The sequence below is a fragment of the Monodon monoceros genome, unplaced genomic scaffold (assembly GCF_005190385.1).
Source record: "Monodon monoceros isolate NGI ecotype Baffin Bay Population unplaced genomic scaffold, NGI_Narwhal_1 Super_Scaffold_13, whole genome shotgun sequence".
NCBI classification, from domain to species: Eukaryota; Metazoa; Chordata; class Mammalia; order Artiodactyla; family Monodontidae; genus Monodon; species Monodon monoceros.
The window spans coordinates 29492943-29505996 of NW_021703769.1; the positions used below are offsets into that span (position 1 = coordinate 29492943).

Sequence of the window (13054 nt, forward strand, 5' to 3'; positions counted from 1 at the left end):
TGAGAACCATTGCCTTAGGGGAAGGAGGCCCAGGGTCTTATTAGGATAATTACAGAGAGAAGGGGCTCATCCACGAGGCCTCAAAGGCAAGGGAGGGGTTTGGCAAGTAACTGCCTTATCTAAGAATATGTTTATTTTTAAGCCTGAGAATCTTGTAACAGGTAAAGGAAGGCGAAAGGGAACAGGGAAGAGCAAATTCTGACTCCACTGTTGGTTCTGTTTCTTTTACTTTAACCTTTGCTTTTCATTGCTTTTGTTATTATTATAATCACTATCTATAGCTGTAAGCATACATAATGGCCTGCCACAGGGAACCCTGACCCTCTGCCTGACTGTTAAACTAAAAGGCCTTTGTTCAGCTCACAGAGAGACATCCTGACCCTGCCCACCTGTGAATGGCTGCAGAAAAGAAGAAATTAACACAACCTCTTCCCAGTGCAGGAGATATTCTGCAAGACAAATGGCCTTTTTACTTTACTGCTTCACCACCTCTCCCTCTCTGATTCTATAAAAGAAACTGGCATCCAAACCCCGGTAAGATGGTTATTTGGCCACCTTCTTGGTCTGCCGAATAAAGTCTCTACTCCTTGCCTCAACACCTCGTCTCCCGATTTATTGGCCTGTTGTGTGGCGAGCAGAGCAAGCTTGGACTCAGCAACAGTTTGATAGCAGGAAGAACACAGAAATGATCTGGTCTAACACTCTCATCTTACAGAAGAAACAAGTAGGGCCTGTAGAGGAACTCAGGTCTGCTCTCAGCCTGGTGCCTTTCCATTGTGCCACATCACACTGCCAACACCTTCAATTTCCTCCTTGGCTCTCACACCACACCTCTGCATTGCAGGTAAGAGATTTGAATAAGGTAGAAGAAAAAGAGAAACAACACATAACAAAATGACAGCTCCAAGGTTCAACATATCCTGAAGATTGCTGACCAGGCCATGGCAGAGGGGTATGTCCTGGTAGGTAGGTAAGTGCCCGTCAGGGACACTGCCAAACAGCTTGGCCACTTCCAGGTATGACAAGAATCCTCCACATCTCAACACTAAGGGCAAAGATTTATAGAGGCCAAAGACATATAAAGATATCCTTACTCCCTCCCTCACCCAGCCTAATTCAAACATCACTCGGTACCATCACTGGTTCAGGCCAACCCCCTGCTTGGCCTTGTCCTATACAGACCCTCAGGCATGAGTTCAGTACAAAGCTATCTGGCTTCTGACTCATAGAAAGGCCTGGACAGGAGGCCTGAGACCCGTGATTAGGGAAGGGCCTGCTCTATGCCTGGATGGTGCTGCTATTGCCTTCAGTAGGACTCCATTAGGCCCCAATTCCACCAGCCCTGTGACTTAACAAGTCTCCTGATGTGGGCCCAAGCACCTCTCAACACCAGTCCCTGAAGTAGAGCACCAGGGACTTTGGTTTAAGTAAAATGTCTATGGGTCTAGAATGAGGGTCCAGGGCAATGGCTAAGCACAGCTGGCATGGAAACACAAACAGGTACAAAGTAAGACTATACATATCCACAAACACATGAGAATGTGGTTGACTTGCTGCTAACGTAAAGAAAACCCACACACAAAAATTGTATACACACTACAATTACAGCTACACAAAACCTATACGTATAATTAAAAAACAAAACAACAAAAAGATACACATTAAGATACTAATGTGTGGGGCTTCCCTGGTGGCGCAGTGGTTAAGAATCCACCTACCAATGCAGGGGACACAGGTTTAAACCCTGGTCCGCAGGAGACACGGGTTTGAGCCCTGGTCCAAGAAGGTCCCACATGCCATGGAGCAACTAAGCCCATGTGCCACAACTACTGAAGCCTGCGTGCCTAGAGCCCATGCTCTGCAACAAGAGAAGCCACCGCAATGAGAAGCCCACTCATTGAAGCCCGCTTAAATGAGATTGCACACTGCAATGAGGAGTAGCTCACGCTCACCGCAACTAAAGAAAGCCCGTGCGCAGCAACAAAGACTCAATGCAGCAATCAATCAATCAATCAATCAATATATTAAAAAAAAGAGATACTAACGGGTCGTGTCTAAGAAGAGGAATTATGGTTAATCTTATTTTTTTTCCTCATTTCTCAAATTTTCAAGTGTGATTATATTACTTTATATTTTTCCAACAGAGCCTTATGGGTTCTACCCTAGAGATTCTGATTCAGTAGTTCTGAGAACTACTATAGCCTGAGAAATGTATCTTTTTAAAAAGATCCTTAAATGATTCTCTGTGGCCTGTCACCGTTAGCCTTTGGGAAGCACAGACCTAACTAGTTTATGCTAGGATATTTAATTAGGTAATAACAGAACTCTATTACCTTCATAATTCTGAAAGAAAATCCCTTTACGGAATTCAGAAATTCCTGCATTATTATGGACTGATTACATCCTCCCAAAATTCATATGGAACCCGTAATCCCCAGTGTGACTATATTTGGAGATAGGGCCGGGCCTTTAAAAGGTAATTAAAGTTAAAGGAGGTCATAAAGTGTGGGCTCCTAATCCAGTAGGATTGGTATCCTTATAAGAGGAAGAGATGCCAGGGACTTCCCTGGTGGTCCAGTGGTTAAGAATCCGTCTTGCAATGCAGGGGACACGGGTTCTATCCCTGGTCGGGGAACTAAAATCCCACATACCATGGGGCAACTAAGCCCACGTGCCACAATCAGAGAGCCCGTGTGCCACAACTAGAGAGAGAGAAGCCCACATGCCACAACTAGAGAGAAGCCCGTGCACCTCAACGAAAGATCCCATGTGCCAATGCAGCTAAAATATAAATAAATATTTAAAAAAAAAAAAAAAAAAGGAAGAGGCACCAGAGATCTTTCTCTCTCTCCATGTAAGCACAACACTAAGAAGGTGTGGTCTGCAACTCAAGGAGAGAAGCCTCACCAGAAACCAACTCTGCTAGTACCTAGATCTTGGACTTCTAGTCCCCAGAATTGTGAGAAAATAAATTCTGTTGTTTAAGCCACACAGTCTGTGGTAATTTGTTACGGTAGCCCAAGCAGACAAGCATTAATGAGTTTACTTCTTGTCTTTGGTTTCCTGCTATACTGGGGGGCGGGGGGCGGGAGAGAAGTCAACACTAGGCCCTTTCTAGAGAGTTGCATGGCCTGAGTTGAGATCCTAGCTCTGTTCCATAAGTCTCAGTGTCAAATTCAGAGGAAACACCTCTCAGACCAGATGTGGTTTCACACAGGTTCTACCAATGGGTTTCAGGATGTTTTATTTTTTGGAAAGCCCTATTAAAAAATGCACTATATAGAAAATATATTAAGAAGCGTTATGCCACTTAAATGCATGGGTGTGCAGGCAGGAAGTCTCTGAGTCTGGAGAGAGGAGCAGATGGCAAACCTGGCAGTGTCTCTAGCCTAGACTTCAAGATGAAAGACAGGGGCTGGGACATTCTGGGAGACTACACAGCTCTACTTTACTTACTTATTTTACTTATTTATTTATTTATTTACTTATTTGGCTGCATTGGGTCTTAGGTGCAGCAACGTGGACTCCAGAGAGCACAGCCTCGGTAGTTGTGGTGCGGGCTTATTTGCCCTGCAGCATGTGGGGATCTTAGTTCCACAACCAGGGATAGAACCCACGTCCTCTGCATTGGAAGGTGGATTCTTAACCACTGGGCCACCAGGAACGTCCCTCTGCTCACCTCTTAAGCCAAATGTCCTACCCAATGCTGATCTCAAAAGGAGGTAAATGGGACAATCTCAACATCTGAGTAACTCAATGTGAGAAAGAAAAAAATGTAATAGAAACGAAGACTTACATTTGTTCAGTTTTCTTGGGCAGCTTGTTGTCATCTCCTGTGAAAGAGGACCATGTATTAAGAATGTGACAAGATTACAGGAGATGCAAACACTTTCACAAGGAGGCTAGAATTTCTTAATTTTTTTTTTTTTTTTTTAGAATTTCTTAATTTGAAGATGTCAAGAATTACACTTTTTTCTTTTGAGTTAAATACTGTACAAGCACAAACAACAGTGAAACCTAGCTTCTGCCAGTATCCTCCCAGACCATCATCCCTGACACTGACCTTGACAACCAATCAGCATCACCACTAAACACGAGAGAAGACATGTAGAATCTTCATCTCTGGAATGTTTTTGCTTTTATTTTTAAATTTTTAAATTAGGAGGTATAAGTAAGCAGGCTCAGTTCTGCCTCTTTCTTCATCTCTTAATTATCCAACCCAAGTCATGCTTCTTTCAGAGTTTCCTGGCTTATATAACAATGCTCAGGAGAAGACCTGGTTTCTGATGTACTCTCCTCTGTGGAACAGTGCTGGGACCCTCATTCATTCAAGAGTTCTTCTCTGTGTCTCTTTGGATGTCTGCAGCTTCTGGTTACCTCAGCAAAGAGGACAGTCTCAGTCAGCCTAGCCTTTCTGAATGGCTCCTCAGCATAGAGTACTTGCTCCTGTCAATGTTCCCAGCTTATGGGTACCCTTCTACCATGGCTCTTCCTCACCTTCCTCACTAGAACAACAGGCACCTGGCTGAGTCATCTAAACTCCCATCGCAGCCCATATCTCCTCCTGCTATCTCCAACTACAGCTGACGCATCTTTGCCTTCCCTCTGATACCAAGCACTTGGTCTCACACATGATTGGACCTAATATATATTGAGCTGATAATTATTCCTCCTGAAATACATTGTGAGAAATGTGTTAGGCACATCAACAAGGAATTACAGGCTACAAAATGAGTTTCTGAGGAAAGTAGTAAATCTCAAGTCCACTTCTAGTTCATGGGAGAAACTTTTCATTAGATAAGTTGATGAGATGACAACTTACATGGACTTACCCAAGTAAGGAACATAAGTAGCTCCAAAAAAGTATGTTCTTGAACAAGCAAGGGGTCCCTTTGGTGAAACACATTGTACTACCTGGATATCAGAAAAAAAAAAAAAAGTAAAAAAGGAGCAGGGATTTAAGTGTGTGCTGTTAGAGAAACAAAAAGTGTATAGTTAATAGAAATCCATTTTATTTTACCAACAGCTGATTTATTATTTTTTAAACGCATAGGGGAAAAGGTCACCTTTTTTTTTTTTTTTTTTTTGTGGTACGCGGGCCTCTCACTGTTGTGGCCTCTCCCGTTGCGGTGCGGTGCACAGCCTCCGGATGCGCAGGCTCGGCAGCCATGGCTCACGGGCCCAGCCGCTCTGCGGCACGTGGGACCCTCCCGGACCGGGGCACGAACCCGTGTCCCCTGCATCAGCAGGGGGACTCTCAACCACTGCGCTACCAGGAAAGCCCAAAAGGTCACCTTTAATTGTTGTTTTTCCAAAGGTATCTCGTGTGTGTTTTATAACTTTGGCTACATTGTGAGGCTGCTGTTGGGTCAGCCCAGGATGCTAAAGAATTAACAACTTAGAAAGAAAAGAAGACAAAATGTGCTTGGGTTTTGACTGTCATTAATGTTTAGTGCAGAACTTTCACAGTTTGGACCTTGGCTGACATGATATGCACATGTGGGAAGGCAGCTACAAATTCAGGAAAGGAGGTGATACCCAGGTTCCCACCTGCACTTGTATTTTATCTCTGTACACAGGCCATCCAGAAGAGAAAATAATTTCTCTAGATTTTTAAATTCTTATTTTTCTTCCCTGCTTAGTTGTTCATTTATACAGATGGAAATGGATGTCCTTTTTCTCTTTTGAAAATCCAACAATCTCATCAGGGTTCCTAGGATAGTAGGTACAAAATGCAAAAATGCTACCATAAGAAATAGAGGAAAGGAAATTAGCACAGTATCTTATTTTTTTTTAATTAATTAATTAATTTATTTATGGTTGCATTGGGTCTTTGTTGCTGCGCGAGGGCTTTCTCTAGTTGCGGTGAGCGGGGGCTACTCTTCATGAGGTGTGCAGGTTTCTCATTGCGGTGGCTTCTCTTGTTGCACAGCACTGGCTTTAGGTGTGCAGGCTTCAGTAGTTGTGGCTCACGGGCTCTAGAGCACAGGCTCAGTAGTTGTGGCGCATGGGCTTAGTTGCTCCGTGGCATGTGGGATCTTCCTGGACCAGGGCTCAAACCCGTGTCCCCTGCATTGTCAGGCAGACTCTCAAGCACTGTGCCATTAGGGAAGCCTAGCACAGTATCTTAAAAACAGCTAAATATGACACAAATATTCATTCCTTCTATTTTTCTCCATTAAGGAAGTCACAAGAGAATATATGGCATTTTTCTGTAATCCAAGTTATAGATTTGAAATAAAAATTTAATTCTGACTAATCTAAACTATACCATAGTGAATATGATCAATACTGCCATGATCCTAAATGAAAAATCATGTATATAATTCTAATTGTTGGTTAATAGGCTTATTTCCTCAAAACATGTTCCTTGGATTTCCAAATTTTCCCTAACTAAAGGTTTTTTTTAAGGTGCCATGTATTTCAAACCTGCTTCCTTAGATGAGGTCACAAATTTATGTAAGCCTATATTAACATCAAATTTATTGATGTTTAGATGCAACTGACAAGGGATTAATCTCCAAAATATACAAACAGCTCATACAGCTCAATATCAAAAAAACAAACAACACAATCCAAAAATGGGCAGAAGACCTAAATAGACATTTCTTCAAAGAAGACATACAGATGGCCAAAGGGCACATGAAAAGATGCTCAACGTCACTAATTATTAGAGAAATGTAAATCAAAACTACAATGAGGTATCATCTCACACTGGTCAGAATGGCATCGTCAAAAAGTCTACAGGGGCTTCCCTGGTGGCGCAGGGGTTGAGAGTCTGCCTGCTGGGGCAGGGGGCGCGGGTTCGTGCCCCGATCTGGGAGGATCCCGCGTGCCGCGGAGCGGCTGGGCCCGTGGGCCGTGGCCGCTGGGCCTGTGCGTACGGTGCCTGTGCTCCGCAACGGGAGAGGCCACAGCAGTGAGAGGCCTGCGTACTGCAAAAAAAAAAGTCTACAAATAATAAATACTGGAGAGGGTGTGGAGAAAAGGGAACCTTCCTACACTGTTGGTGGGAATGTAAATTGCTGCAGCCACTATGGAGAACAGTATGGAGGTTCCCCAAAAAACTAAAAATAGAGCTAGCATGTGATCCAGGAATCCCACCCCTGGGCACATACTGGAGAAAACCATAATTTGAAAAGATACAATGCACCCCAATGTTCACTGCAGCACTATTTACTGTAGCTAAGACATGGAAACAACCTAAATGTCCATCAACAGATGAATGGATAAAGAAGATGTGGTATATATATACAGTGGAATACTACTCAGCCAAAAAAAGGATGAAATAATGCCATTTGCAGCAACATGGGTGGACCTAGAGATGATCATACTAAATGAAGTAAACCAGAGAGAGAAAAAGATAAATACATATGATATTATATGTGGAATCTAAAAAAAAAAAAGATACAAATGAACTTATTTCCAAAACAGAAAGAGACTCACAGGCATAGAAAACAAATTCATGGTTATCAAAGGGAAAAGGGCGTGAGGGGAGGGATAAATTAGGAGGCTGGGATTAACATATACACACTACTATATATAAAATAGATAACCAACAAGGACCTACTGTATAGCACAGGGAACTAGACTCAGTATTTTGTAATAACCTATAAGGGAAGAGAATCTGAAGAATATGTGTGTGTGTGTGTGTGTGTGTGTGTGTGTGTATATATGTACACATACACACATATATATGTATAACTGAATCACTGTGCTATACACCTGAAACTAACACAATATTGTAAATCGACTATACTTGAAAAAAATGTTATTGACATTTACATTAAAAAGGAAATTGGTACAACAGAATTTCCATGTGTAATGTAAAACTGCTCAGATAATCTGGATTTTCAGATTTAATATCACCTGTTAATTTGTAAATTATTCACAAATGGCACAGAAATGGAAAAGATAAGTACGTCACCTTGAAACAGAGATGAATGAAGATGAAAGTTCATAACTAGGCCCCCCACCACCCCAGGACCAGGTCTCAGTAAGTTCCTTGACTTCATTAGGTTTTCATGTTTGTAAAATAAAGAACCCCAATTATTACAGAAAGTTGTATAAATAACCTGCTACATTTTTGTTTTGGTAATAGACTATTTTTTTTTAGAGCAGTTTTAGGTTGACAGAAAGACTGATCCGAAAGCACAGAGAGTTCCCACATTATCTCCTGTCCTTCCCTCTGCCTCCACAATTTCCCCTATTATTTGTCTTGTAATATTATATTTGTTACAACTGATGAACTAATATTGATAAATTATTATTAACTAGAGTCCATAGTTTACATTAGGGTTCGCTCTTTGTATTGTACATTCTATGGGTTATACAAATGTATAATGACATGTGCCCATCATGACAATATCATACAGAATAGTTTCACTTCCCTAAAAATCCACTAAGATCCATCTATTCTCCCTTCCTCCCAAACTCCAGGCAACAACTGATCTTTTTAGTGTCTCCATTTTTTCTTTTTTTTTTGGCTGCACTGCGTGGCTTGTAGGATCTTAGTTCCCCCGACCAGGGGTTGAACCCAGGCCCTCGGCAGTGAGAGTGGCAGTGAGAGCGTGGAATCCTTAACCACTGGACCGCCAGGGAATTCCCTTTACTGCCTCCACTGTTGTACCTTTTCCAGAATGTCATATAGTGGGAGTCATATACTATGTAGCCATTAAAGATTGGCTTCTTTAACTTAGCAATATGCATTTTAGGTTCCTCCACGTCTTTTCGTGGCTTGATAGCTCTTTTTATCACCGAAACACAGTCCACTGTATGGATGTAACACAGTTTACTTATCCAGTCACCTGCTGAAGGACATCTTGGCTGCTTCCAAGTTTCCAAGTTTTGGCAATTATGAAAAGTGATGTTATAAGAAAAAATTCCTTGTGTAGGTTTTTGTGTGGACCTAAGTTTTCAGCTCATTTGGATAAATACCAAAGAGCATGACTGATGTTAAAAGTATGTTTAGTTTTGCAAGAAACTGCCAAACTGTCTTCCAAAGTGGCTGTACCATTTTGCATTCTCACCAGTAATGAATGAGAGTTTCTTTTGCTCCACATTTGGTGTTGTCAGTGTTTCAGCCATTCTAAGGTGTGTAATGGATGGCTAAATTATTGCTCCAAACATTTTACAGCACCATCCTCACTGACTCTTCTACTAGTCTGTGAGATCCTTCAAGGCAAAGACCATGACTATATTTTCCTTGCACCTAGCACAGTGACTGGCACATAGTAGACACTCAATAATGATTACTGAGTTAATGACCGAAAGCCCTTTGGCTTTGGAGTCATACAGACCTAAAAACAGAAATTGGCTAAGTCATCCACAATGTGGGTGTGCACTGGGGTTGGTTTCTTTTTTTGCAATTTTTTTGAGATAAAATTCACTATTTTAAAGTATACCAAAAAAACGTACTGGTTTTATCATTGTGTTCTTTTGTCCTCCTTATTGTTCCAAGATTCCTTTTTTTTTTTTTTTCTTTATCATTTCTTCTTTGTTTTGACCAAACTTCCTTTAGTCATTCTTTTAGGGTAGGTCTGCTGGCAACAAATTCTCTTAGTTTTCTTTCATCTGAGCATGTCTTGATTACCCCTTCATTACTGAAGGAGGTTGTCACTGGATATAGATTTCTAGATGATAGTTCTCTTTTAACACTTGAAATGTAACAGTCAAGATATAACAAATTTAGGCTTGGAATGACTGTCTATTTTCAAGTTAATTTAAAATTCTTATTCTACTGTTGATACTACTTGGATAACTGAAAGTTTGGTTTGTGAAAGTATTTTTTTAACCTTTTCCCTTCAATATTTAAAAATTAAATATGATACTTTCAAATCATATCTAGTACTTATATAAAAATACACAGTCAGTTTTTAATCACTTTTCACACCAAAACAACTTCAAGTTCAAGGTTAAATCAATACACTAGTTGGAAAGGTTCCATTTATCCAGCTCCCCTCCTCCCTATTTGATAATAAAACCAATTAAGCGCCAGGTAGTCAAGCCACTCACCATGTGTTTGGCAAAGCTCCCGCTGGGACCAGTGCTGCGTACCAGGTGCCCTTCAGAAGGGAAGTTAAAGTTGCCAGCATTCAGGTTCTCTCGTGTGGAATGATTACCAAAGAGAACAAATGGCTGCCTATTAGGGCTAGAGTGGCAAATCAAAAACATGTAATTAGTGAAGAGATTACTGGCTAGGGAAACTTCCAAATGAGTGAGTTCTTGGGTTTCTCTGACTGTCATCCTGCAGTTTGAGCAAGGTGATTAGTACAGTCCACCTAATGCTCCCTGCTGGTTGAGAAGAGATACCAGATTATCTTTGACTCCTCCTACTGACCCATAGGGACATAACTAAACCCAAGCCATGTTTATAATTTTAGCTTGTCCTGCTGCTTAAGGAGAAAGTTCTGTAAGTTTGCTGTCCATGATACAGAGATGGAGCAAAATCCCAGTTTTATACAATAGCATTTTGATAGAAATATACAGTTTTAAGAATGATAGCAGTTGTGATACTCACACTGTAGACAAACAATAGAGCTGTTAACCATTCCCAAGTAGCTTTAGGAGGGAAGGAGGAAAGTAGGGTTGCAAATGTTCTCACCACCACACCTACCCGTCCCTGCACCCATCCCTCTCTTCCCTCTTTCCTCTTGGCTGCAATGCTTCCTCAGAGTTTCCCTGCTTTCCACTCTGCTTCCACTCTGCCCTCCTATAATCCATTCTCCACATTGCAGAGAAGATAATCTTTTAAACATTCAAAGCCTTTATTTTCAGGAGAAGGGCTGAAATCTTTCACATGGCCAACAAAGACTAACATGGTCTGGCCTGGCCAACTTCTTTAGCTCCATATAAGGCCACTCTCTCCCAACTTCCACACTCCAGCCAAACTCATCTTCTTTCATGTTCCTCGACACACATTTCTTTTATGTTCCTTACGTTCTCATCTCAGGACCACTGCTTTTGTCCCTTAATTATCTTTACTCATCATTCACATCTCATCTCCCCCCAGAGGTCAGCTCTCCAGTGTGGTCTTCACAGTACCATGTTCTTTTTTCCTTCAAGGCGTCAATCAGAGTTTGCAATTACATATTTCTTTGTGAGGTTGCTTGATTAATGTCTTATTTCTCCACCACACTATTCACTCCATGAGGGCAGAGACTGTGTCTGGTTTATTTTTAAATCATGTATCTCTTGCTTAGTATGTCACACCTATTTGTCAACAAATAGTCAATGACTAAAGGATATTTTAAAAAGATAGTTTCTGCTATGGATTGAATGTTGTGTTCTCCCAAAATTCAACATGTTAAAATCCTAACCCCCAAAGTGATGGTATTAGGAGGCAGGGATTTGGGGAGGTGATTAGGTCATAAGGATAGAGCCTTCATGAACAGGATTATAAAAGAAACTCTTATAAAAGAGGTTCCAGAGAGATCCCCCTTGCCCCTCCTGCTATGTGAGGTTAGAGTGAAATGACACCTATCTATGAGAAAGTGGGCCCTCACCAGACACCAAATCTGCCAGTGCCATGATCCTGGACTTCCCAGTCTCCAGAACTATAATGGAGAAATAAATGTTTGTTGTTTATAAGCTACCCAGTCTATGGTATTTTTGTTACAGGAGCTAAAACAGACTAAGACAGCTTTCTTTATCCCATACCCTTTCCTTAAATTGCCCTTAGAGTACGTCATGTGGAAAATCCTTTGTATTTCTTCTCATTGTTCTTAAACATACTTCCTTAAGCTTCAGGCAAACTGGGGCTGTTAAAAGTAAAAATGACCCTGATTCTATTCTGATGCTTAATTCAAGTTAAGTGAGACTCTGTGCAGAAAAAGATGACTCTGAGTCCCAGCCAGGGTAGTCTGTCTCATTACCAGATTGGACTGCAGTTGGGGAAGAAAAGAAAGGAAAGATCTACTCGCATTTATCCATCAGAGGAACTATCCGCTGCTGGGCCCTCCTGATTATCATTGCAAAAGAGGTACTGAAGGAAACACTTCAAGAAAACAAATGCAGCAACCCTCATTGCTCCCATGTCTTCCTGGGGCTGGACCTTTATGCCCAATCCCTTTTACTTCCCAACAAGCCACTGTTGATCACTGCCCAGCCCTTGGACACTCTGCTTCCTCTAGCTTTGCTGGGTTACTGATGGAATAAAAAATTCCTTTCTTTAGATTTTAGCAAGTTACAACGTTTTAAAAGCCACCTTAATATAAAACTTTTTTTAATACAAAAATACAAAAGCAGTGAAACAGACAATTTTATAGAGTATGGATTTCTTACTCTGTGATGACTAAAGTCAACCCATATTTTCCTGACTCCAGCTTCTGTACTTAGATTCTCCCCCATTTCCACCCCCTTGTCAACCCCATTTTCTCTATTACCATTCAATTTCTTTCCCAAGAATCTTACCTATTTTCAGTTATATGACTGGAAATCATTCCATGACTAAAGTAACTTCTGAATGGCTAAAAAAGAAGTCAACATTATATATATTAAGATCACAATTTTATAAAGCAATCACAAACCCATCATATATGCATGTATGTGTGTTTATAGTATGTGTGTGCGTGTGTGTGTGTGTGTGTGAGAGAGAGAGAGAGAGAGAGAGAGAGAGAGATGCATGTTTATAGATTGTTATAAGAACATGGGAGGACATATGTGGTGGATAACAACATGAATTTTGGGGATAGAAAGCAAACAAACAACAATTAGCAAAGAAAAAAAAGATAAAAGGCTGCAAAAGAAAAAGAAAGGAAAAGGAAGGTAAAGAAAAATCCTTGTCAAATTTTACAGTTTTTAACTACTGAAAGGAAATTGGACAAACCACCATCTGTGTTCTAAGTTACTAACCATATAGGAATCTTTTTCTTCTATTAAATTTTTTTCTACATTTCCAATAATTAGAATTATGTTAATTCTATAAATTATAATATATATTAATTCTAGTATACTAATTTAAAATGAGTAATGAGGGAGAATCCAAGGGACTTAGAAGTACTGACAGAAGTTTCCTAGGAAACCACAGAAGTACTTCTCAGCTTTGATGTGCATA

At 40.8% G+C, this 13054-nt stretch overlaps 1 protein-coding gene across 7 annotated transcripts in view; it reads right to left on the bottom strand.

The window, feature by feature from the left end:
- CUNH20orf194 (chromosome unknown C20orf194 homolog) overlaps positions 1–13054 on the bottom strand; it is a 148039-nt gene that overhangs the window by 71237 nt on the left and 63748 nt on the right. For all 7 annotated transcript variants that reach the window (XR_003793098.1, XR_003793099.1, XR_003793100.1 and 4 more), the window contains exons 9-12: positions 12412–12467; positions 10015–10150; positions 4833–4914; positions 3797–3833 (exon numbers count right to left, since the gene is read on the bottom strand). Coding sequence is in view for 1 of the 7 variants with exons in the window: in XM_029220249.1 (XP_029076082.1) it covers positions 3797–3833; positions 4833–4914; positions 10015–10150; positions 12412–12467 (311 nt within the window). In the remaining 6 variants the exon portion in view is untranslated. The remainder of the gene's footprint in view (positions 1–3796; positions 3834–4832; positions 4915–10014; positions 10151–12411; positions 12468–13054) is intronic.